We start from the raw sequence: 27,522 nt of genomic DNA, 5'->3' as shown, positions 1-27,522 counted from the left end.
CGACCTCAGTCCCCTCAAAAAATAGAGGCGACTCTGGCCCTTCCTGTAAAGTGCTGTGGTGTTTTTAGCCCAGTCCAGTTTATTGTCAAAGTATACTCCGAGGTATTTATTGTCCTCCACAATGTCAACATCAAGGTTATTATCGTTAACTAAAACTAACGAAATAACGAAAACTAGAAGTGAAAAAACATTTTCGTTGACGGAAATAAAAATAAAAACGAAAAAAGGAAAACTAACTAAAACTGTAATGAGTGTTCACAAAACTAACTAAAATTAACTGAATTTATAGCAAAAATGTGTTTAGTTTTCGTTGATGTGTGCTTGTCATACAATAGTCAAGGGTAAAAAAGAAGTTTAGTTTCCAGGTTTTTTTTCTTGCTGTGTCTCATTATGCCAGCAGGTGGCAAGTACGTTAGTCGAGTCGTTTTTGTTGCTGCTCCGTCCACGCGCAGAATCATGTCAGGAAAAGTCTGGAGAAAGCGCCAGCTTCCAATTTGGGATTACTTTGAATATGACTGTGTTTTGGATAAAGCAAGTGTCTTGTAGTGGATCGAGACAAATTATGAGGGACATTTCTAAAGGGAAAAAAATCCCACAAACCTTAAAGTGCACTTGAAAAGCTCACACAAGAAGCCTAACCTAGCTTACCTTGAGAAGGTAAGGGAGCACACTCAACCCTCATCCCCAGAAACAGAAGCTAACACCAGGCAAGGCAGCGTGATGCATCCCGAGACAACAGGACTGGGATATCTACATAACTGTGTGAGTCAATTGCCTTGAAAAGGTTTATCAATTCACTTGAACCAAAATTACGAACACCCGGTGCTGCAAGAGTTAATAGTCTCATTGCGGCCAAGATATACATTTTATAGTTGCCTGGTATCAATGGTTGTTCATCTGCCCTAATTTATTTATTTATTTATTTAAAGAACCCATAGGTGGCAACGTGAGTTGTCTGTCTCTGCGTGTTAACCCTGCGACAGACAGGTGACCTGTGCAGGGTGCAGGGTATGGTAGCTGGAATAGCAACATACCCAAGGATAAGCAGAAGAGAATGACTGATATGATGAAACTGGGATTTTGTTACACTTAATTATTGCAAACACAACTAAAACTATAACTGAAACTAATCAAAACTAAACTGAAACTAAGGATTTTCAAAAAAATAAAAACTAAACTAAACTAGCAAACAATTGGTAAAAACTAATTAAAACTAATATAAAATTGAAACTCTGAAGTCAAAACGAAATAAAAATAAAAACTAATGAAAATTGCAAAACTATTAAAACCCTGGTCAACACTGACCCCCTGGATTGAAACAGGGGTCAAGTGTTTCCTGGTCTTCCTGAAGTCCACAATAAATTCCTTGGTCTTTGCCACGTTGAGCTGCAGATGATTCTGCTCACACCACGTGACAAAGGAGTCGACCACAGCCCAGTACTGTTTGTAGTGTTTCATCATCCCTGCTAATGCATCCAACCACTGCAGAGTCATCAGAAAACTTCTGAAGATGGCAGGTCTCTGTGCAGTGGCTGAAGTCTGTGGTGTAGAGGGTGAAGAGGAAGGGGGAGAGGACAGTCCCTTGTGGTACCCCTGTGTTGCTGGTTACCTTGTCAGACACACACTGTGGAAGACGCACATATTGTGGTCTTCCTGTAAGGTAATCAACAATCCAGGACACCAGAGAAGCATCCACCTGCATCGCTGTTAACTTATCACCCAGAAGGGTTGGCCTGATGGTGATGAAAGCACTGGAAAAGTAAAAAAACATGACCCTCACAGTGCTCGCCGGCTGGTAAGCAAATTGAAGGGGATCCTGATGTGGTCTGACTATGGGTCGGAGCTGATCCAGGATGAGCCTTTCCAGGGTCTTCATGATGTGGGAGGTCAGTGCCACAGGCCTGTAATCCTGGGGGCCACTGGAACGTGGTGTCTTCAGTACATGGACGAAGTTTATGGAAGACTCCACAAAGCTGGGGGGCACAGGCCTTGAGGATGTGGGGACTCACTCCGTCTGGTTCAGCAGACTTGCCTGAATGGAGCTTCCTCATTTGCATCTGAACCTGGTCTTGAGTGAAAGTAATGGGTGGGAGAGGGGTGTCAGGATTCTCACCTGACACCTGACAAAATCATACCATCATTAAAACTGAGTGTTGGGTTAGCACCAGTTAGCTGTTGGTGAGTTTTCCTTTCAAGCACTGGCACATTTGTCTAACAGCAGCAGTTCAGTTAGGTTTGAAAGTGATGTTTGATTTGGCAGAAATTTACCCCGGACACTCTTCCTGACACAACTCCGTATCACAGGAAGCCAAATGTATCCTGTTTTTCATACCAAGTATCACACTCTCTGTTAACCCTTGAATTGTGTTCATGGATTTTGTTACTCAGCTAATGTTTATAGTTCTGGTCAACACACCTGCATTTTAAATCAATCCAACTATAAAAATTTATTAAATTAAATTAAATTAAATCTTATTTACATAGCACCAAATCACAATGACAGTTACCTCAAGGCACTTTATATTGTAAGGTATAAAGTGTTCTAAGGTGTTGTAAGGTGTAAGAATATAGAGAAAACCCCAACAATATGACCCCCTTTAAATAAGTGCTTTGGCAACAGTGGAAAGGAAAAACTTCCTTTTTGTCACGGTCTGAGCTGGCAGATCAAACAGAGTCCAAAACCAGAGAACATGGAGCCAAAAAAGGTTAAAAACAACCCTGAAAAGCCCTGCTCTGGGGCTGGCCATGTAGAAAGCAGCAGTGCAAATACAGATCAGGTGACCGACAGAGTGGAAAGCTGCAGTGGTGCAGGCTAGAAGGTCCAGAGGCCAACCGTGAGGAAAGTGACAGCGACAGAACACTTTAGGAGACGGGCCATGTGGGAAGTGGCAGGAACACAGCAGTTCAAGAGGCCGGCCGTGTGGGAAGTGGCAGGGGCAAAGCACTCCAGGAGGCCAGCCATGTGGAAAGCGTCGGCGGCAACGTTGAAGCTCGGCAGTGAGTGGCCAGGAAGGTGGCCGGTAATGGTGTGGTGTGGTAGATGAATGTGGACAGGCAAGGCATGTAGGACATGGACAGGCAAGCCATGGAGGACGTGGACAGACAAGCTGAGCATTATATGGACATATAGGCCGAGCAGGATGTGGACAAGTCAGGATCAGACGAGGCAGGACCAGATGACGGGGTGGCAGCCATCAGGCTGCTTGTAGGTGGAGCTGATGGCTGGAAGGACTCCCCAGAGCCCCCAGCGGACACAAGGGAGTGCTGGAGCAGCTCTTATGAGCCCCCAGGGAGGGGGTGCAGGCACCTGCTGGACACTAGTTGCTCCCACGCAAGGAGTAGGTATGGGTGCAGAAGTCAGCTGTGTCCTGGCTGGCCTCACCCTGGGGACCGGCATTGGTGCCGGGGCGGACCGAACACCAGCCACTCCCACCCGAGGAGTAGATATGGGTGCAGGAGGGAGCTGGTTCATAGCTGGGACAGGCAACGGCTGGGCGTCTGCTGTCCCCACCTGAGGAGTAGGTACAGGTGCAGGGACTATCAGAGCCTCAGCCAGCCTGGGAACCAGGGCAGGGACCAACCAGGCTCTAGCCCCCCTCACCCGGGGAACTGATACGGGTGCAGGGGAAAGCTGGGCTGCAGCCGTCCTAGAAACAAGAGTACAGAGAGGCAGAGGTGGAGGTTCAGAAAAAACAGTCTCAGCAAAAATAATTGCTATACATTGTCCACCACAGGTGATGGTCTCAACAGTATTTATCTACCCAAACTCTGTCAACCCAAACTCTGGGTTGACAGTGTTTGGGTTGACAGAGTTTGGGTTGACAAACCCAGAGTTTTGGATAACCCAAACTCTGGGTTGACAGTTTGACTCTGAAAACATAACTTCTGGCTTCTGGAGAGGAACAAAAACAGTCTACAAATTCAAACTCAGTCTCATTAAAAGCAGTGTCTAAAGTTTGAGGTGAGATTGTTGTTCTTAAATCATGTAAGCTCAAGAGGAGCATAAGAAAAACAGTCATTTTGACTCACAACCGGGAGTTGCTCAGCGACCATTGAGTGTGGCGGCGGGAACACTGCTTCGTCCGGGAACAGGAAGCCGGCAAGCCAGGCAGCTTAGCCTCCAGCGCACAGTATGGCAGGGCCAAGTCTGCGGAGTGAGGGCATGGAGCAAACCTGAGTACTCCCGCTTGAAGTGGCCGAGGCCTAGGCGCTGGTGGACGTACACGGCAACTCCAGGGCCGCCCGAGAGCTGGGCGGGTTCCACGGAAAACATGCTCATACTCGGGAGTGCACAATGGCTTCCACCTGAGCTCTTCCTCCAGCTGGGTGAAGGCTACCTCCCACCGCTTGTACAGCTCGAGGTCTGCTGGGTCCATAGTTTGGTAAGTTCGTACTGTCTTTGTACTGGAGAGAGAGCGGACCCAATGCAGATACACGGAGCTGAGGTGAATGTTTAACAAAAAGTGAGCCGTTATTTGGCTGAACAGGAACACAAAACAAGGCAGGAAGGGAACTAACAAAACCTAAACTGGGAAAACTAAACAAGAAACCTGAAACACAGAACAAACAAAAAAACCTGAAACACGGAAACATGGGAAGAGGAATGCAGGGGGAGATACACAGGGAATTATGGATTTGATCAACTGGTCTCTTAACGAAAATTGACACCACCTTCTCGATGAGAAGCCTGGGCTTTGGGGAACCCGATTGTCGTGCAGGGTCCTTTGCTGCCGGACACACAATGGCTGGGAGAAGTGGAGTGTCGTGTGCCTGGCAACACTCAATATGGAAGACATTTGAAAGACATCTACCGACTTTGCTTATTGAACACAATATGGATACGATCTTGGAGAAGCTCCAACTCTGCAACGGGGAATCGATAGATCTGGGGACCAGTGATGGACATCAGATCAACTGCGAAATTGGAATGCAGTTTGTTTGCACTAAACCTAACCCAAACAACGATTACCTTCATGTGGCTGGCTGGCTGGCTGGCACAACAAATTCTCCCAGATTACAAGACTGTGTTTTGACTCTCTGCCTTATCCAACCTGTTTCCTACCTGTCTTCCCAATGTGATCTTTGTGCAATATATGTATGGTCAGAAGGGGGTCAAATTTTCACTGCAGGTAATATGTATGTGTAACATTGCATGTGACAAATAAAGGCTTGATGGAGGGGATGATGAACAGACGAATCGATGAGAAACAGAGGGAACAACAAAAAATAAAATAAAATATTGCTCATCAGATTATAACAACTAAAAACATGAAATTTACCTTAATTAGATGGCAAAAAACAAATAGACCCAGACAAGGACATGAAAGCTTGACAATCGAAAAGAGGACAAACATACATGGAACACATGACAGACTGAGGAGACAAAAACACAGGAACAGTTCATGGGGGCAAACAGAAACACAACTAAAAGGCGGCACGAGGGACACACACAGATACAGACATAGAGACAAGGCACACGGAGGGTGACAGTCAAACGTGGAGATATAAACACGGGTGACATGACAGACTCTAACACGCAACACAGGGATGGGTCAGAGCAAGGGCGTAGATTTGGCATGGATAAACATGATATATACATCACTTGAATAACTTAAATATGTTGTTTGGCCTTTTTCAGTGTTTTATTTGTTCGTGAGTAAATCGGTTTGGTTGAGATTAAAGTTATTAGATTAGATTAGATTAAATAAAACTTTATTAATCCCACAGGAGGGTTCATCCGGGGTTTTCACACAGCTGAATAAACGTCAAACAGAAAACTGATTAAACAGAAGTGTGAGATGGTCGAGAATTTACGCCAGTGTCCGGTTATACTTAGATAGCAAAGAGCAGACGGCAGAGTTTTACTCCACCGAGAGAGCTCATGACGTAATTCTGAAGGCTATACCATCCAATTTCACAGTCGCTCATTTCCAGTCTACCCGGCTTTCGGAGGACCCAGCCCACTTAGATCGCAAAGGCAAGGTCCTCAGGTGGATTCTGAATTTGGACAACCCCAGCCTGTTTCCGCCCGAACAATAATAACGGTGACATTTAACTTATTTTATCCGATAAATAAACACTGTAAAATTCAAGTTTTTTTGTATATATATGTATATGTATACCACTCCGACCCCCTAACAGCCCTTTTGAATGTCTCCCTAATTCTGAGGTCTCAAGGTTGGCAAGTATGTGCTAGGCTTTGGCCCACATCAGTATAAAATTGTATGTAACCATGAATAACGTGTTGCCATGTCCACCAGGAGAGACTGGACAGTATAGATGTAAAACACATATGCCAGCAGTTTATCTCAGTTAATGAGAGGAGAAGGCATGTGTTTGGCTCCTTCACATAGTGGACATTGAGTTGTTGTGTGGGACACCAGTAATCCATGTCTGTTGCTGTAACAGTAGTTCATGTTTAGAATAAAAAATCCCAGCTCACTGATTTGATCGGGGCAATAGTGCCTAAAATGTTACATAATTTTGCTGAGAGATCTTTTACTTTGTGGTAATCTTAGATGAGTAGTTTTATGGACAAAGCCCACCAGGTCATTCAGTGTTCCCTTAGTGCTAATGTATCAGAGATGTTGGTGTACTATAACTGAAGGAATGTTGTTAAGTCCTTAAAGTCATATTCTTTTATTGTCATGACTGTATTTGAAGCTATTTTTATTTTTGTATGATACCTGATTTATATGGAATATGGCTGAAGTAAACTAAAGCCTAAAATACTTAGTCAGTCATTTGTTTAATAGTAATTTAACATTATATAATTCACATATAAAACTATGAATTGTGATTTTACATGGTTTAAAAGCATGTAGAATAGCATATGTAGGCAAGTATATTTCTCCTTTGTTTAATCAAGAAGCAAAGACAAAAAGGAAAAAAGAAAAAGAAACAGGGCAGGGTTCAGTGGTTGAATCATCCATCCCCACCAATGGCAAAACCAAATCTACGCCCTTGGGTCAGAGACACAAGAGGACCCTAACAAACAAAACAAAAAAACCAAACTGGGGATAAAAAGAAAACTCAGGAACAAAAAAATAAGTAAACATGAGGCAAACTGTAAAACTGGAACTTAAATCTTTATAATACAAAAAGTCACAAAAAAAAAAATGCAATAAACACCTGACAACTGAGAATACTGACACCAATACCTGAGTCACATGCATCCCTGTGAGATACTTCAAGTTTACCCACATTCTGATTGCTGCTTCTAGCAAAATAACTGTCAGGGTTGGTTGAAGTAGGATCCAAAATACAGGACTTTCTGAATAAAGACAGTGTGATTATTTACAATGCATTACCAGAAAACAGTGCCAACAATTCTCAGTGTGTGAGTCCTCCGTGTGCCCATTCCCAATTCCAGTGCATTGATTCTCCTGCACTGGAATTGCACTGGTAAGTGTTTGTCCCCCTCGGTGCCTATGTAGATCAGTGTTCTGCTCACTCCACATGTTTCCACAATCCTCCTGGAAATAAGAGTGAGTACATTCCCATCCACCGGCCGATAAAAACACTTTCCCCATTCAACAGGAGAATTAACTGAGTATACGGTAATACAAGCTGGAGAGCCATGTTCCTAGTTTAACAATCCAGCACCAACTACTCTCTTAAGTAGGACTTCCTTGATTAGGCTGATTGGCAACAGGTGAGTGATTACTCCCAGATGTGGCTGGCTCAAAGGCGGGAAGACTCTCCAGGCCTGGTGTGGCAGCAAAACTCACACACCACAGCATGCACACACACACACACACACACACACACACACACACACACACACACTCAAATGTGTACACAGGGAATCGAGGGACCAGGTGCAGATCACACCAACAAACAACAATAAATAATCCAGATAGTCAAATAGAACTTATAATATTAATTAAACCCAAGAATAATGCATGAACCCATGACAGTAACACAGCATGCCATAAAGCTTAGATCATCTCCAACTGGTTTCTTGAACATGACTGTGGCGGAGCGTGGTTTGCGGCTCAGTTGCAGGGGAGGGGTGAAGCAGTGGGTTACAACGCTGTGTGCCTCTGGTCCGTTAGACCACAGTGGTGTATGTGTGTGCGTGTGTTTGGGGTGAAACAGATGCAAAGAAACAAATAGAATTTGACACTTTTGATCCTCCACTTTGACTGCCTTGCCAAATTGACCAGAACAGTATCTATGTAATATAAATGTGTAACATAACAGGAGGGTTAACAAAATGGACAAGATGATGAAGACACCTCAGTAATATGGAGCTCAGATTACATATTCAATAATAAATAATAACATGTATGGCAAAATTTAACATGGTTAGTTAGCTATTTCAGTGTTTCAATATGAAATTAGATTTCTACAGCAGGGTTCTGGAAGGATCTATGTCAATTTGTATTTGTTTGTAAATTTACTTTTATGTACTTCGAATTAAGGAGAGAGATCTGTACCCCTCCCTTGATGTGCCTGCTTGTGGCTTTTCGTCTTCATCCGTTCCTGTTCGGAATTTGTCATTTCAACACTGTTAATAAAAAAATGTGGTAACTTGAAACGTGATATTTTCACAGTGGAAACTCTGTGGAGATTAAATGGCCACACGAAAAGATTCCAATGCGTTGACGCAAACTCCAGCTGCCAGCTGCCATCTTGGCAAGGTTTCTTTTAAAATGTATTCCACTACAGATTACCGAATACATGCCTCAAAATGTAGTTTGTAACATATTCTGTTAAGTTACTCAATGTGAATAACGTATTCTGAATACTTTGGATTACTTAATATATTATCATACTTTTCACAACTACAGGAATGCACTATTTCTGTGTGATTTATTACTATTACTGAAGGCTACTTGCCACCGAGCTAACATTGATAGCTGGTGTGAGCTGAGGTTAGTTCATAGACCGCAGATTGTTAGTCTTGATGGATACCATTAACAACCTGCTAGCAGCTCCGGGTTCATTGTGTAACTGACACCACCAACATTCACAGGATGCTGACATTAGAGCCTCTTATTGTGTGTTTGTTTGGGGTTTTGGCAATTCGTGGAATTACCAAAATTGGAGAGGGGGTAGCCTAACATATGAAACAGGAAAAGAACACTGTGTAATCCATTTATTTAAACAAAGTATATATACTAATTATCACCTTTTTAAACGGTAACTGTAAAGGAATACAGTTACTCATATTTTGTATTTTAAATTCGTAACGCCAGTACATGTATTCCGTTACTCCCCAACACTGTCTTTAGGGGCGCAAATGTTGATAAGATTTTATTTCGGGGTAAATTGTCATTTGGACTGAATGACTTGTTGCATCTGTAGTCTAACAAAGGATTGAGATTTTGTTTACCTTAATAGAAACTGTGATATTTTGTATAAAAACAGGAAATATTTGTTTTCCTGCTACAGTTTTGAATTTACGGTGCACTCTCAGCACACAACATGATGATCAAGATTCAAAACCCCCTGAAACATACTGCCCGTGACCCAATTCCTGTCCTTGTGCTAGCCACCTTGACGTTTGTCGTCAAATTTATAACAAGTACCTGACATGTAGTTGCAGCAACTTTCCGATGCACTGAAGCCATAGGTGTGTCATTTTTTATAATATTTTTCTTGATGGTGTTGACAGATAGGACATCCTGGAGAACTGCGAAACACATTGGCACTCTTTCAGGTGTTGTAGTCAAGCGCGCTATCAGAGCTTTTTTAATTGCTCTGCTGTGGGTTGTAGCTGTGTTAGTTCATGGAGACTGGTACTTTTGCTGTAAGATTGACAAGAAAAACATCAAGCTACCCTGCAAGCCTGAGGGAAATCTCACTTATGCTGAAAAAGCCAAAAGAACTGAGATGATGAAAACATCAAACATGTCTTTTTTTAATCAGACGCTATGTGTGATGTCAGTCTACGATTTCTTTATGGAATTACAGTAAATACACAATAATGCGTTACATATCGCGAGCATTTGAAGGAATTGGCCCTGACCGTGGGCATCCCCGGCTTCCATGATTCCCATGTGGCTCGACAGGTGGCCAGCGTGCAATACCACACAGCGCGCCAGCCTGTGGTGGAGGTGAGGCCAGTCTGGCCAGCACGCCAACCTCAGGTTTAGCAGGACCCTCGCGCACTTGAACCTCCATCTCTGGCAGGTGAGGTCCCTCATGCGCCCCAAGCTCTGGCGTGCCAGGTTCCTCCCACGAGCTCCACACACTGACCTCTAGCTCGGGCTGAGCAGGTGGATGAGCTGATGGTGGAAGTGGAGGACACTCAGCTGACCTCCTCCGGGGAACAACCTGCCAGGCACTAGCCGCTTCCCGCTGCTCCCTCACAGTCAAGCGTCGCAGGTGGCGGTTGCGGACCCAATGTGAGCTGCCAGCCTCTCGACTGGAGTGGTAGTGGACATGCTGCTTTGTAAAACCGTTACCCCACCCCAAAGTGCCTGGTATCCCATACTCTCAGAGTGTGGGTGTGGGTGGGTGGTGTGTTTTACAGTACTATTTGTTTCACCATCCTTTAAAATGAATTCTCGATATTGAGACACATTCCATAGTTCTTCCATGTGTTGCTTAAAAGAACATCTGTTTTCTGTTTCCGCTGGCATCTCTTGTTCCTCTTTACTTGTTCCTCTTCAATTTTACAGTTATTTCAGCAGAACTTGTATGAATCCATTTGAACTCCATTTGAACTATAACCATAAATTATGTTTTTTTTCTTCAAAATTTTGTAAAACATTTTTTTTTGTTGTTGTGGCATTACAGAGTTTGTGCTCCAGTATTAGAAATGCTTACAGCATGGGTATCCTGCAAACATTCAGATACATGTAGAGAATTAAACAAAAATTGGAGTCACACCTCAAAAGTCCTGTTTGAGGTGTCACTTCCTGTTTGCCATTTGTTTGCAAGTTGTTGTGTTTTGATCGTGTCCTATGGATTTTTGAAATTTGGCCATCAATTTCTGGAGCAAGGACTTTATTCAATTTGTCGGAACTTTTGGTATAACCCTGTCTGGATTACAATTTTGATACAGGATATTGGACTGGACTAACAAAGTTAAAGAGGTAATTGCAGGCTAGCCAACACGCTACCAGGCTAACAGCTGACAAAGCTAACAGCTGACCGAGGAAACAGCTGACTGAACCTGCTACCAGTGGAACCAGATAAAATGGGGCCGAAGAGGACACCGACAGCTGAGGAAGTCGAGGACATTAAAAAGTCTCTTGACTTCATAATGGAGGAAATTTCCACTATCAGGTTGCAGCAGAAAAGTATCATTGAAATTGTGCAGGAGGTAAAGCTCATCCGCATCCAAAATGCAGAAAAAGATAAAAAGATTGCATACCTGGAAAGTAAGGTCGCTGGCCTGGAACAATACTCCAGGATAAACAACGTCATCATCACTGGGCTCCATATTAAACCCCGGTCATACGCTCAGGCGGTGACCGCTGACAGCAATGAGGAACCTGGAGAGCTTGACATTAGCTCCACGGAACAACAGGTGGCTGCTTTCCTGCGGTCCAAAGGGATGGACCTTGACTGTAACTCTGTCGAAGCCACCCTCTTCCCAGGAGGAACGGCAACAAACGGTGTGAGCTGCCAGCCTCTCGATTGTCTGTGGTGCTCGATCTGGTCGTGCAGTTCTTCCCGCTGTCGGTGCGACGCCGCCAACTGCTCCCTCCACATGGCAGCCAGCTGGCCCCTGCCTGGGCCAGTACTGGGTCTGCCGCGCCCCCATCCTGGGTTTCGCCACCACTTTGAAAGACGTACAACAGACCCGACCACTCGTTCATGCTTTTCATCATACTTAACTATAATTGCTGTCACACACAACTGGGATATAGCTCTGCAGCTCACTGCCGGACACATGCCAACAACAATAGTCAGTCAGCACAGACTTTAAGCCACGATGCATCATATATTACTAAATAAAATTTAAGCCTACTTCTTCCACCATTTCTCATTATATTGATTCTTCTAGGAACTCACAGGCACTGACTGAGTGCCCTTCTTTGAGCTCAATTTGTCTATAAGTGAAAAACAGGTTTGGCAGAGAAGGTGAGCAAACGTGGGCACTTGATGTGAATCCTATGGTCTGGGTTGCAAGGCAGCAGTCCAGATAGACATTTCCAGATCTCACTCTCTCTCTTACCACTTTCTTTAGCATGTCTGAGGGAGACAACCAAGCCAGCCATGACATGCAAACTCGTCATTCTGTCCTTTCTCAGAGCATCCCACACAGTGAGAAATCCCCCGAACCCATCTTGTAATCGATTTTTACGTTCTATTTAAGTATGTCTGGCATTAATAAGGCCAAAGGGTGGCAAGTGAAATATAACTTAATTTTTTTTTTAAAGTGGTTAATCAATTGTTATTTTAACAGGAGAAGGGGATTACTTTTTCACAGGGCCAGGTAAGCTTCTTCCTTTAATAAATGAAATAGACATACATATATCATTTGTTTGATCCCACACTGAGGAGATTCACTTGTTACAGCAACAGAAGGGGCAGGAAGAAAAGTGAATTAGAAATATATTGGGCAAAAAATAGAAAGAAAAAAAAGCCAAAATCTATGTTTTATAAAGATGGTTGTTATATACAGTAGCATACACCCATGTTATTATTATTATTTGTTTATGTTCATAAAGTGCAGTGAGAGTGACAATAATACACATGTATTTTTGAAACCATATTTATCCTGTGTGCCTACTGTACAGCCTGACAATAGTCACTGCTGAAAGAGCTGCTCAGGGCCTCCACAGTCTCATGCAGGTGGAGAGAGGTGTTGTCCCTAATGCACATTAGCTTGGCTAACATTTCTTCTCACTCATCTCCTCTATGGAGTCTAGGGGACTGTCCAGGAGTCTTTATAGTGCAATAGCAACAACAGGGTCCTTAATGCCATCTAAAAGATATCATAATAATGAGTGCAGAATTAATTATAGAGAGCTGAACAGAACTGAGAAAGCAACATTAGCAGTGGACATGCTGCTTTGTAAAACCGTTACCCCACCCCAAAGTGCCTGGTATCCCATACTCTCAGAGTGTGGGTGTGGGTGGTTGGTGTGTTTTACAGTACTATTTGTTTCACCATCCTTTAAAATGAATTCTCGATATTGAGACACATTCCATAGTTCTTTCATGTGTTGCTTAACAGAACATCTGTTTTCTGTTTCCACTGGCATCTCTTGTTCCTCTTTACTTGTTCCTCTTCAATTTTACAGTTATTTCAGCAGAACTTGTAAGAATCCATTTGTACTCCATTTGAACTATAACCATAAATTATGTTTTTTTTTCTTCAAAATTTTGGAAAACATTTTTTTTGTTTTTGTGGCATTACAGAGTTTGTGCTCCAGTATTAGAAATGCTTACAGCATGGGTATCCTGGAAACATTCAGATACATGTAGAGAATTAAACAAAAATTGGAGTCACACCTCAAAAGTCCTGTTTGAGGTGTCACTTCCTGTTTGCCATTTGTTTGCAAGTTGTTGTGTTTTGATCGTGTCCTATGGATTTTTGAAATTTGGCCATCAATTTCTGGAGCAAGGACTTTATTCAAATTGTCGGAACTTTTGGTATAACCCTGTCTGGATTACAGTTTTGATACAGGATATTGGACTGGACTAACAAAGTTAAAGAGGTAATTGCAGGCTAGCCAACACGCTACCAGGCTAACAGCTGACAAAGCTAACAGCTGACCGAGGAAACAGCTGACTGAACCTGCTACCAGTGGAACCAGATAAAATGGGGCCGAAGAGGACACCGACAGCTGAGGAAGTCGAGGACATTAAAAAGTCTCTTGACATCATAATGGAGGAAATTTCCACTATCAGGTTGCAGCAGAAAAGTATCATTGAAATTGTGCAGGAGGTAAAGCTCATCCGCATCCAAAATGCAGAAAAAAATGGTAAATGGCCTGTATTTATATAGCGCCTTTATGGCCCCTAAGGACCCCAAAGCGCTTTACATATCCAGTCATTCACCCATTCACACACACATTCACACACTGGTGATGGCAAGCTACGTTGTAGCCACAGCCACCCTGGGGCCCACTGACAGAGGCGAGGCTGCCGGACACTGGCGCCACCGGGCCCTCTGACCACCACCAGTAGGCAACGGGTGAAGTGTCTTGCCCAAGGACACAACGACCGAGACTGTCCGAGCCGGGGCTCGAACCGGCAACCTTCCGATTACAAGGCGAACTCCCAACTCTTGAGCCACGATCGCCTCAAAAAAAAAGATAAAAAAAAGATAAAAAGATTGCATACCTGGAAAGTAAGGTCGCTGACCTGGAACAATACTCCAGGATAAACGACGTCATCATCACTGGGCTCCATATTAAACCCCGGTCATACGCTCAGGCGGTGACCGCTGACAGCAATGAGGAACCTGGAGAGCTTGACATCAGCTCCACGGAACAACAGGTGGCTGCTTTCCTGCGGTCCAAAGGGATGGACCTTGACTGTAACTCTGTCGAAGCCACCCTCTTCCCAGGAGGAACGGCAACAAACCGGCTACTATATTAAGGTTTGTAAATCAAAAGCACAAGAACACGCTGCTGAAACAAGGAAGAAAATTAAAAGGATCTAATGTCTTTATCAATGAACATCTAACCAAACACAATGCTGAAATAGCCAAAAAAGCGCGACACCTTAAGAAGCTGGGAAAAATTCAAAGCACTTGGACGACAAACTGTAAAATATTAATTAAACTAAATGGATCACCAGAGGAAGCCAAAGTTCTGACCATTAAAAACATGGCAGATCTCGAAAAATATCAGTGAGCAACATGATCTGGACTACAAACAAGGTAACAGACAACCACACACTCGCTTATGACACACACTGGAAGGAAGAACTCAGATACATCTGGAAGAAATTGCTGCATCAGTCAGACAGTAGCAGAATATGATCAACTGGAACTGAAAACATTTAACTATATGGATCACAACACACAGGACTTGGAATATGAAATAGATCCAGACAACAACTTTTTCTCATCTATCAATAATAACTGCTGCTACTGTACAAATAAAGACTACAATCAGAGGATTAAAACTGAGAATAAATTATCAATTATCCACTTTAACTGTAGAAGACTATATGCTAATTTTAATCATATCAAAGAATATCTTAACCAGATTTCACATCCATTTAGTGTCATTGCCTTATCAGAAACTTGGATCAATATGGAAAAAGGAACAGACTTTGAACTGGAGGGTTATGAATTCACATTTATAACTAGGCGAAACAAAGGAGGAGGAGGAGGAGTGGCCTTGTATGTGGACAAATCCTTGAAATTTAATGTGGTGGATAAGATGACGATGGGGATTGATAATGTACTGGAATGTATTACAGTTGAAATTTGTAAAGAAAAAAGTAAAAATGTAATCATTAGCTGTATATACAGAGCTCCAGGTAGTAGTATTGAGACATTTAAAGACTGGATAGAAGAAGCATTTATTGAAATAGCTCACAAAAAAGTTTTCATTTGTGGAGACTTCAATATTGATTTGCTAAACCCAAATAAACATAAAACCACTGAGGAATTTATAAACACAATGTACTGTATGAACCTATTCCCTAAAATTACTAGACCCACCAGGATCACATCACATTGTGCAACTCTCATAGACAACATTTTTACAAATGACATTGAAAATAAGACTGTAAGTGGACTCCTGATTAATGACATAAGTGACCATCTTCCAATTTTTACAATCTATGATAGGAATTACAAGATCAATAAAATGGACAGTAAAAAAGAGTACAGGCGAATAAGAACAGAAGAAAAAATGAATGCATTTAAAACAGATTTACTGAAAGAGAACTGAGGTGAAGTATATCAGGAACAGGACGTTAATAGTGCGTATAATGAATTCCTTAGAATATTTACATTACTGTACAATACCAACTGTCCAATAAAGCAATATAGTAGGAAACAAACTCAATGGACTGTCCTTGGATAACAAAAGGTCTGCTAAATGCATGTATAAAGAAAAATGGTCTATACAGAGATTTCTTAAGAAAGAGAACTAAAGATGCTGAAATCAGATACAAAAGATATTAAAATTGGTTAACTAATATACTTAGATTTAGTAAAAAGGAATACTATATGAAGAAATTAGATATAAAAATAGAAATAATATTAAAAGATAATGGGAAATAATGAACAGTGTTATAAAACGTGGGGCTGGACCAAAGAACTATCCCAAGTATTTCATTGATAATAACCATGAAGAATACAATATGGATGTTGTGGCAAATAGTCTCAATGAATTCTTTGTAACTGCTGGACCAAATTTAGCAAGAACAATCACTGATCCTGGGAAAGCACAGGAAAAACCGGATACACTGATAGACAGAGATCCATATTCTGTTTCTCACAGCCGTTGATGAAAATGAAATTTTTGAAATTGTTAAAAAATGTAAAAATCAAAAATCTTTGGATTGTAATGATATTGATATGATAGTGATTAAAAGAGTCATTGAGGCTGTTATAAAATCGTTTACATACATCTGTAATTTATCACTTCAAACTGGTCAATTTGCAGACAGAATGAAAACAGCAAAAGTTATACCTCTATACAAATCTGGCAACAAACACCATTTCACAAACTACAGGCCTGTCTCTTTACTACCTCAATTCTCAAAAATTATTGAAAAACTGTTTAACAACCGACTGGAAAAATTTATAGATAAACATAAACTACTCACCGAGAGTCAGTACGGATTCAGATCAAGCAGATCAACATCATTGGCATTATTAGATTCAATAGAATACATCACAAATTCCATAGACAAAAAGCAATATGTGGTAGACTTGACAAAGGCATTTGACACTATAGATCATGATATATTAATAAGAAAACTGGAACGTTATGGTGTCAGAGGGGTAGCTTTAGATTGGTTCCGGAGTTATTTAAGTGACAGAAAGCAGTTTGTGAAAATAAATGGTGGTTGCTCCTTATGTATGGACATTGCTTGTGGTGTATCCCAAGGGTCAGTTTTGGGTTGAACATTCTTCAACTTATACATTACCGCCATCTGTAAAGTGTCCAAAGTATTAAAAATGGTTCTCTTTGCTGACGATACAAACATTTTTTGCTCTGGTGATGATCTGCAGAATTTATTGGAGGATATGACTAATGAAATAAGTAAAGTGAAGTTCTGGCTTGATAAAAACAAATTATCATTAAATTTGAATAAATCTAAACTTATGTTATTTGGAAATAGTAGTTTAAATACAAATGCAAAGATTCAAATAAATGGTGTTGATATTGAAAGAGTCAGTGAAAATAGATTTCTGGGGGTAATAATAGATGAAAAACTTAACCAGAGAGCTCACGTAAGATATATTCATTCCAAAGTGTCATGAAGCATTGCAGTACTAAACAAGGCAAAGCAGGTATTCGACAGAACATCACTTCATATTCTCTACTGTTCACTGGTTTCACCATACTTAAGCTATTGTGCAGAGGTCTGGGGCAACAACTATAAAACCACATTACATTCACTTTTTACCCTTCAAAAAAAAGCAGTTCGAATCATCCACACTGCAGGTTATTGGGAACATACAAACTCTCTATTTTTGCAGTCTGAAATATTGAAATTTGCTGATTTAGTGAAATTCCAAACAGCACAAATTTTATTCAAAGCAAAAAATTAGGACCTGCCCGGTAATATTCTGAGTATGTTTTTTTTTTTTTTTAAAGAAATAAGTTATAACTTAAGGGGTTTTTGTAACTTCAAAACAGGGAAGGTCCATACTACAAGAAAAAGCTTTTGTGTTTCTGTGCATGGAGTGAAACTGTGGAACAGTCTGAATATGGAATTAAAGCAACGTCCAAACATAAAACAGTTCTAAAAGAGTTATAAAGATATGATGTTCTTGAACTATAAAGAAAGGGAAAATGTTGAAATTCAGTGAATGTCTCTATTTAGAAAATTTCATGATGTGATAATATAGTATATAGTATATATTATATCAGAAATCTGTTTGCTATTTTTCTTACGGATTATATCAGTAAGGAAGCTGACTAAGTATTGACTGATAACTTATGGCAAAGGGGTGGGATTAAATAAGTGTGTACTTCTTCCCACTCCTTTTCAACATGTAACTGAATCAGGACAGAAGCAATATTGAAATGTATTAACTTTATTTTGTATAGTATTTTTTTTCTCCCTCTCTTATTTTCTTTGCTAAATGTAGCTGTATATTGTTTACATGATCGAAATGAATTAACAAATGACATTTACTTTAATTAGATGAATAATCCTTTAATTGTCCCACAAGGGGAAATTTGGTATATAGATGGCCTATATCAAATATATTCGAACCTAACAATGACACTTCTCACTATTGCCAATATTAACCAAAACTAAAAATGTAGACCAAGTTATAAAAATAAAAGTCAATTTACCAAGTCTTGAAAAAATAAAACTGAAAAATAGAATCAAAAAATAAAATAAAGAATAAAATATCCATCCAGATCTTTACAACCAACAACATGAAATTTATCCTAATTGGATAGCCTAATTCAAATAAATTTGCAAAGTAAAGTAAGAATAAAATAAGACCTCTCCATACAATATAGCCAATATTTACAAAACTAAAAGGAGTTGGCATAGTAATTTTAAAAAACCAAAAAAACCCCCAGCTTCAGTCTCCTTTCTCCTCAATCCACTCTACAACAACAGTCTCCTGCTTCCCTTTCCAAAAACTCTTACAGATTCATCCCAATCCATTTATAATCACATAAGGGTGGATATTAAGACCTTTTATCCGACCTCTCTTTCCCTCTATACCTCACGTCGCCTGTCAAGGTGTATAACTTGTCTGTGGTCACTTGCGTTGTTTCTGGAGCTGCGTACCTCGATGCTCTTTCAGGCAGATTCGTCAAATAACGGCATGGTGTCTTTGTTTTCTACAGGGCAGTAAAATATTTTTGTCAGAAAACAAAGAACTGTGTCTGTACAGAGCAAAATTATAACATTTAAACTGGAGTGAAAACTACAATGAAGTGTTGAAATCCATAAAAATAAACGAGACTTGAAAAATGAAAATCCAAGAAATGAACATAAAAGAAAGATATACTGGAAATGGTTTGACTGTTTAACTTTGAACTGTGTACTTCTGGACCCTGTTCCAGGAAGCATGCTGAGTTAAGTACGTGGATGATCTCATTTCTGCGTGACTGATATATGATGGCTGTCTTACAACATCTCTGCTATAGAGATGTTTTACAGAGTTACTGTTAATGGTCAGACTTCAACTGTAGTAACTGTTTCGGGTGTAGCTGAAGAAAATGCAGAAAGTTTTTAAAGGATGTAAAGATTAATCAGTTAGGGCGCACATGTGATGAGAGGTGTCTGAGCTTGTATAGAACTATGCAGATGTCAGTCTATAGATAAAAATTAGTTGTAGACACTCATTATGAGGGAATTCTTTGCCTGGGTCCAAACTGTCCTGAACCATACTGTGAGTATGAAGAGTAAGGAATGTGTGCTCACAGACATTGGCGGACCTGCTCTCAGTGTGTCGTTCGCGCTCACAACTAGTGGTGGATCAGTATTGAAATATTGATTCTTCTGATAACAGTAATTTATATTCTAGAATCGATGTTCATATTAAAATATCGATATTTTAATACTTTGGGAAAAATTTGTAGTTTTTCATTAACAGGAACACAGTGGAAAGAAACTATATCATTCGGATCGCCTAAACTGGAAGGAACTACTTCCTCTTACGCCTTTCATAGTCATATGCGAAATACAGCTGTATAAATGTGTCGCAGCCCCTTGGCGTGCGCACTCACAACAATGGCTGAGCGAACGGAGTCATGTGTGGACGTATTTTACCTCCACAAACAGCCAAGACGCGGTTTGCGATACATGTGGCAAGACAGGGAAGTGTTGTGGCAACACTACTAACCTCGTCAAACACCTCAGAGTAAATCATATCACAGAATATGACGAGCGTATGTTGAGGCGAACTGAAGAGGAGGAGAGGGACAGGTGCTGCTAGGGGGAGACAGACGTCTCTCACGGAGTCCTTTAGTGCTGCAGGCAGGCAACATGCTCAAATAGAAATAAAAAACCTGAAGTTGTGCGCTATATGATAATTCTGCATTATTAAGCAATAAGAACAAGTAGTCTGATGTCCTGTAATCATTATGAAGCTATATTATTATATTATTATTACAATTACATAATACAATTATATATTGTATTATGAAACACAATGAAACATTAAGTTTTTATACAGAGTATCGGTATCAGATCAGTATCGTCGATACCACCCTGAATTTTACTTGGTATCGGATCAGAAAGGAAATCAGTGGTATCGCACATCACTACTCACAACATCTCTGCTTCATGCGCGCTCGACTCTGTATACCGTTATAAGTGTGCCACAAAACCAACCAATCACAGACTTGGATACAAAAATTCTGATTGGCTGTTTTGGTTTCCAATCAGCTTGCTAGCTACTGTAGCCAAACCCAGGCAAATATCCCAGAATGCATTTCGGCCAAAATTTAAACGAGGCAGTTGCAGAGGGGCGCAGAGTGGCGGAGTATTAAAATATTACTATTTCTGGATCACAAAATAAACATTTAAGATTTTCAGACGAGAATGTTGCAGTGTAAACTTCAAATACCTGCTCGATTTATCAGGACATCACATATTTGTAAATGTGTTCTAACATTTTCTGAGATGCCCGTTACCCACCAGCTGACTACACACCTGGACTGGCCATCAGGCATTTGCCCGGTATACCCGATGGTAATTTTTCATTTTTATGTTTGTTTGTTTTTGTAAAACTGCAAGGTGGTGGATTTGCCAATTGGTCATGATGGACTCTGGGCTGGACCAATTTCAATACATCTAAACTAAGTCACAGCTCCTGACGAAATTTAGGGTCTTTATGCTCGCTTTGTAGATGAAAAAAAGAGGCTTTGCATGGAGCTGAGCCAAAGCAAGACCTCAATATAAGAGTCTCAGTGAAAACAAGAAAATGCAGAGATCTGTAGTGGTAACTATGCAGATCACCATCCTCACATCAGTGACAGTTTTTAGTATTATCACAGTAAAAGTGAAGTTAGCTGTTCACTTAGGAGAGCTGTACAGTGAATCCGGTCTTTAAGTCTGATGTCATTAGTCGCGCCTGGGCCCAAACTCCGCTGCAGGTCCCAAAGTCAAACGATCACTACAGCATTACTGAGAGTTGAAAAACTGTCTAAATTCCTTCATCTTTAATAAAATGATCAGCGTTGCTGCTTTACCAGGTGTAATGATTAAGTTTAACATCCAGGCATCCATGAAAACGGAATTTATTAAATTTAACAGAGTTAGAATTTAGCAGGGTGTTAGCTTGCTAGCTTCCATCTAAATATAATATAACATGTTCTGACTGAGAGATTTCCGAAAAAAATAAAACGTACAGCTCTGCTATCACTTCCAACATAAATGAAGACAGAAAACTAAACAGCAGTGACGTTTGTAGGGTTACTGAAGTTGGACTAGCTGGTATATAATGATGTGCTACGTGATCGCTAGCGACACAGCTATGTTAGCATAACATCAGCACAGTGAAGCTGGAGGACGAACAAACTTTTTTTTCCACTCGATAAAAGTTAACGTGAGGGTTCTCTGTGGTTAGGGACAAATGCAGTCGCATCACAGGATGCTGTAAACGGACCAAACTTCAGTCAGGAGAACAACTGAGATAATCCATCAACGATACGAGGTTAGTTATTAATATACTGCTGCATGGACTGGGCTGTAGTTACATCGTAAGGTTTAAAAAACTGAGGTTTAAAATGATTAGCGATAATAAAAACCGAGAGAGGCCGACAGTGATCACTGACTGTTTTTAGGGGCTTGTTAAGATGAAATAGAACCAGTTACAAAGCTTAAAACATGTTTAAAGCACAATAGCCGTAGTTTGGGCCCGGAAGCAGGATTCAGCACGTCATTACTTAAAGACCGGATTAAGGAGTGTTGGTGTGTTTACCTTGTGCCACAGCATCAAGTTCATAGTTTTGTGCCTGCAAAAGATTTTTATCAATTAGTAAAAAAGTTCACTCTGATAGAAAAAACATTATATATATGCACTAATTATTCACTTTTCATTCTATTTCTGCACAGTGTTAGTAGTTAGAACTAACATAGATCATATTTGCAACCAGGAAGGAAACACAGAGTGCACTAATGATGGTCTCAAGCCCAGATAAATCAGAGAGTTACATCATGAAGAGCATCCAGCATAGCAGTCTGTGTCAGTTACATTAGAAACATCTGTAGAAATAAGGGAGCAGCTTAAGATAGCTATCCTGTTTCTGCACAAAAATGTCCTTTTGGTTTTATAGTTAATTAAACTACAAGAACATATGTTAAAATTATTCATAGTTAATAACTGCACTCATATGATGGTGACCTGGGTGACTGTGAAGCCCAGATTAATCAGAGAGTTACATCAGGAAGAACATCCAGCATAGCAATCTGTGTCTTTTTGGTTTCATAGTTAACTAAACAACAACAACATATGTTAATGCTATTAATAGTGAGTAGAGTTGGATTCATATGATGGCGACCTAGATGACTGTGAAGGTCAGAATGCAACAAAAAAATAGTTTCATTAATTTAGACTGACAGAGTCTGGCAGCTGTAACATCTGGTATGTAAATAACACATCACTTTACCTGCTGATGTGCTGCTGCTTGATGATGCTGTCCCCCTCTGTTGGAGCTCCCCTCACTGATCCAGTTGATCTGCTGGTTGGTTGCTTCTGGTTTTTGATGTTTTGCTTTATTGATCATTTGTTGAGCAACATTAAAACAGCCGTCCCAGTCTTTCTTTTTTATGTTGCTCATAATTTCTTTAGTCAAAGTCTCATTTGCTTCTTTCCTCAAAAGCTCCTCCAGAACTTTTTTCTCTTCTTCCAAAATCAGTTTGTAGTAAAACGTTTTCTTGTTGCACCAACTGTATTTTTTTATAAACCATTTTCTCCATCCACTCCAAGTCATGAAGAAAGCTACAACAGTCATGCCCAGGAGCACAGAGTAAGCAGTAAGCTGAAAAAGAAGCAACAAACATACAAAACATAACAGCATTAATGTGTGTTTGCCATAATTTCATTAAAAAAGCAGAATAAACATACAGCAAGAAAGTCCTCACCCTTGACTTGATTTCCACTTCAGCTTTTCGAGCTTGTTGTTCAGTTGTGAGGGCCCTGGATTTGCAGAACAGCTTGCTCGTGTTTTCATCAATGTTACAGCAACCATACCAGTCTGTGAAAATCAACAATGCTACAATCCACAGCAGACTGATTAGAAACGCTCTGATTACGCGCTTGACTACAAGGCACAAAAACGTGGATGGATGTTTCGCGGTGCTCCGAAATGTCTGGTCCATCAGGAGCACCAGGAAAAACACTAAAAAAACAGGCACGACGATGATTTCATTGCATTCAAAAGTGCGCCCTGTGCAAGGGCACGTCTTAGTCTGCAGATAAATAGTGACAGTGATCATCCCGACGACTGTAGCGAGGAGACCGATTTTTTCAGTACGAACATATTGCAGGAGTTTTTTCAACATCTTGAGCAGTTAAGTGCCTGCTGAGGCTGCAGCTTCTGACCTGTAAAATTACACCGAGTATCACAGTCTCTTTGAAATTCAGCTTGATATCTCAGTGCTATAACAGCTGTGAAATGAGCAAGTCCTCCAGTCCACGTGACCAATGTTCCCTCTAAGCTGCGCACGTGCGCAATTGCGCACTGTTGGCACGGTCTCTGCGCAGAGAAAATCTGCGTTGCGCACACCAAAAAATTCTAACCTGAATTGAAATTAAAGTAAATATGTGCCGACACCAGTGTTTTAGCTAGCAAAGCGGCGTGGCTGATGTGGAGTGAAGCCACGTTAATGACAACGTGTACAAACATTGGAGATGTGAGCAGGACAGACGGAACAACTGACGGAAAAAGTGTGGACTTTATACCAGTTGATAGGCCACGTAAAACCAGAGTTATTATAAAAATATCTGCAATGTTTGGTTTTCCTGAATACTATGGTTGTTCATATTTACTGCGGGAAGAAACGGCAAAAACGGCGTTTTATAAGGAAAACGCTCGAGAGCACTCTCCGCCTGTGCAGAGACGAAACCAAAACACCCTCCACCCTTTCCCATTGGTCGAAAAATGTACCATGTCGACCAATCAAAACATGGAATTTAGTTGTTAAGAGACGGGAGGAAGTTTTAGGAGTGACGGCGGTGTTTTGAGATGTGAGAGATTTGCGACGTTTAGCGCAAATCTTGTGTAGTTAGTGTGTAGTGTAGTTTTGTTGTGTGTGTCAGAACAATGAGGCGACTGCTGAATGTTACAGGTGTTACAGCAGTGATACATCTCCTGCTGTCAGGCCTGCAGGTATCAGGCTGTTGTTCTCCTTTATCTCATAGTGGACAGAAATTATTTTTTGGAGTGGCACAAATAATTTGTGTGGCATCAGATTTGATGCAGAACAGCTGATTGTTCTGTAAATAGTTTGAAATGTTTGTTTAAAAAACCGCTTTGGCTGCATTTTTAGGTAAAGAGCTGCAAAAAACTTTGTTGTTTGCAAAACTCAGTAACTTTTTTGAAGAAGTAACTGTAAGAGCCAAACTCAATGTTTATATTTTGCTTATTTGTTATGGTGGCACAGGTGTATAGTTTTACCTGCCTCTCAGCTGATGACATGTGGGTGTGGTCACTGGCTATTTACCTGATGTTGGTGTTCGCAGCAGGTGTGTTGGGTGAGTGGTTTGTGGGCAAACTTTTCTGTTGACCGTCATTTTTTGGTACACCAGTTATTCCATGCGCTAGTTGTAAATTGATTGAAAGCGCAAAAGTTTATTTTTGTTTTGTTCTTAAAATAAATACGCAAACTACAAGTACGACTCATTATGGATTATTGGAGGCGCGTCACAGGGACACAACCAACTCAGCCGGCCGCGGCTTTATTTATGGATGAAAGTCGCAACATTTAGTCAACAGAAAAACTGTCTTTATCGCATGCATCAGAAAACAATGAAGAGGATTTTGGATGTACGTTTTGGAGTCACGGAGCTTTCAGATGAGTGGACGCAGTTCTCAAATGAGTAATTGGAAACGGCACCGTCATATTGGCATGGTGGAACGCAGCGCAACAGACACTACAGAAGCGGTAGGACACGCGGATTCACTCTGTGTATTATTGGATGTTTTGAACACAGTTTGTAAGTGTCACCGCTTGTCCATTGGGGACATTGGTTTGATCTGCGTTGTGTGTGTGCGTCTGCTTGATTTGGCAAGCTGGAGGACGCTGCTCTGGTTTTGACAGCCTGTGACGCTGCTGCGCAATGGTGCACGGACGAAAAGTATTGGCTGTGATCCATCTTTGAAGCTGTGGAATATAATGTTGTTTTGATGCATGTGAAAAAGTGACAATGAGTGAAACAAAAGAAGCCGAACATGAACTGGAAGAAAAAAGATCTGCGAAATTGACGGCTAAAGCGCTTGCTTTTAAAATGGAAACTTTGCAGAAAGAGCGAAAGTCCCATGTTAACAAGATTAAAGGGTTAACACGCGATATTAAAGAATTGATGAAAAATGATGGCAATGCAAAAGCTGTGCAGCTTAACTTGGAAAAACTGAATGATTTGTATAAAAATGCCAAAGCAGTTCATGATGCATTCATTTTATTGATTCCTAAAGATGAACAAGACGCTCATATTGATTGGTTTGGACGCATAACAAAATGTAATGATGATTTTATTGAAGATGCGAAGCAGTGGCTTATTGAAGCTGGAAGACCTGTTATGGAAAAAGGCAATGAAGTTGAGAATGTGCCTACTGCTGTTACTTTAGATTTGCCCGTTTCTGCTGAGACTGTTTTATCAAAGGAGACTGTTTCTTCCACAAGCGATAAACATAACATCTTAACATCTCCAAAGCAGGTTAAAACAAATTCTGACATACAAGATGAAATACAGCCAGGTGACAGTGTTTCAAACGTAGGAAGCAAAAAAGAGTAAAAGCAGTTCTTCAAGCTCAAACCCAGAGCCTCAAGTACAACATCAGCACGAATAATGGCTGAAGCTGAAGCAGCTGCACTGATGGTAAGGCAAAAACTGCTTAAGGATAAACACGCCTTGGAGGAACATGAAGCACAGTTAAGGAGACAGCGAGAGCAACTGAGCTGGAAACAAATATAGCTGCCACGGTAGCAAAAATGAAAGTACTGGGAGGCTCAAAAGGATCCAGTATTAAAAGTAAACTATCAAAAATATCAGACGGTATGGAGTCATATTTTGAAAAGGGACAAAAAGTAACTCAAGTGTTGAATACTGCCTTGGTAATCCTGTGCATGAAAGGCAACATGTGCATATCTTTAAGGAGCATAATGTTGCAGACTCACAATCTCGCTTAACTACAGGCAGAGTTCCAACACAACCACAGACTCTTTCTGAAGATCCCTTGACATATCAGTCAAACATTAGAAATTCACATGAAGATAAATATATACCTTCTCAAATTTCTAGTCATGAAGAAGACTGTAACATCTTATCTGTCATGAGTAAGCAAAATGAACTCACTGCTTTATTAATTCAACAACATAGTCTTTCTTCATTACCTAAAAAGGAGATCCCAGTTTTGATGGAGATCCACTTCAGTACCAGACTTTTATTAAATCGTTTGAACACAACATTGAAAGCAGAAATAAAAACCCTGGAGACTGTCTTTATTATTTGGAACAATACACAAAGGGTCAACCAAGAGAACTCGTAAGGAGTTGCCTACACATGACTTCAGAAGCAGGATTCAGAAAGGCAAAGTCTTTATTACGGCAGCATTTTGGTAATGAACATAAACTTGCCACGGCTTACGTGAGCAAAGCACTTGCTTGGTCTTCCATAAAAGCAGAGGACACGAAAGCTCTTCAGGCTTACACAATATTTCTTAGAGGCTGTTGCAATGCTATGGAGGATCTCAGTTATATGCAGGAGCTAGACATGCCTGCCAACATGTTAGCTATAACAAAGAAACTTCCTTACAGACAGAGAGATAAGTGGAGAACTGCAGTCAGTGATTTCCATGAGAAGTGTAATCGACAAGCTACATTTAAGGATCTTGTTGATTTTTGGAAAAACAAGTGAAGATCGCATCCGACCCAGTGTTTGGAGACATTAAGGATATCTGCACGACAAACAGAGACACAAGAAAACTTAAGTCTCAAACTCAAGCAAGATTCAAAGAAAGTTCTTTTGCTACCTCTGTGATGGCATCTGAAAAGAAAATGGCAAGGTTAAGGAAAAGGAAAGAACCACACAAATGAGTTGCTTGTTTTGCAAAGGTGAACATACCTTAGAAGATTGTCAAGAGCTGGAAAGAAAAGCACAAAGGACAAAATCACTTTCCTAAAAGAGAATGGAATCTGTTTCGGATGTCTTTGTAAAGGACATATTAGTAGAGACTGCAAAAGGCGCCTCAGTTGTAAGGCATGTGGTTTAAAGCATCCTCA

The 27,522-nt window shown here is 40.7% G+C and overlaps 1 protein-coding gene across 1 annotated transcript; it reads right to left on the bottom strand.

The window, feature by feature from the left end:
- Positions 1-15,425: 15,425 nt before the first annotated feature.
- On the bottom strand, positions 15,426-23,740 carry LOC120435299. Its single transcript, XM_039604616.1, has 4 exons — positions 23,164-23,740; positions 22,689-23,060; positions 22,001-22,034; positions 15,426-18,911 (listed from the first exon to the last, which is right to left on the bottom strand). Exons 1-4 carry the CDS (start codon positions 23,581-23,583, stop codon positions 18,871-18,873), a joined length of 867 nt encoding a protein of 288 aa, XP_039460550.1. The 5' UTR covers positions 23,584-23,740; the 3' UTR covers positions 15,426-18,870.
- Positions 23,741-27,522: the final 3,782 nt, after the last annotated feature.

The sequence above is a fragment of the Oreochromis aureus genome, linkage group 20 (assembly GCF_013358895.1).
Source record: "Oreochromis aureus strain Israel breed Guangdong linkage group 20, ZZ_aureus, whole genome shotgun sequence".
In the NCBI taxonomy this organism is placed as follows: Eukaryota; Metazoa; Chordata; class Actinopteri; order Cichliformes; family Cichlidae; genus Oreochromis; species Oreochromis aureus.
This window is presented reverse-complemented; position numbering and strand designations above follow the sequence as displayed.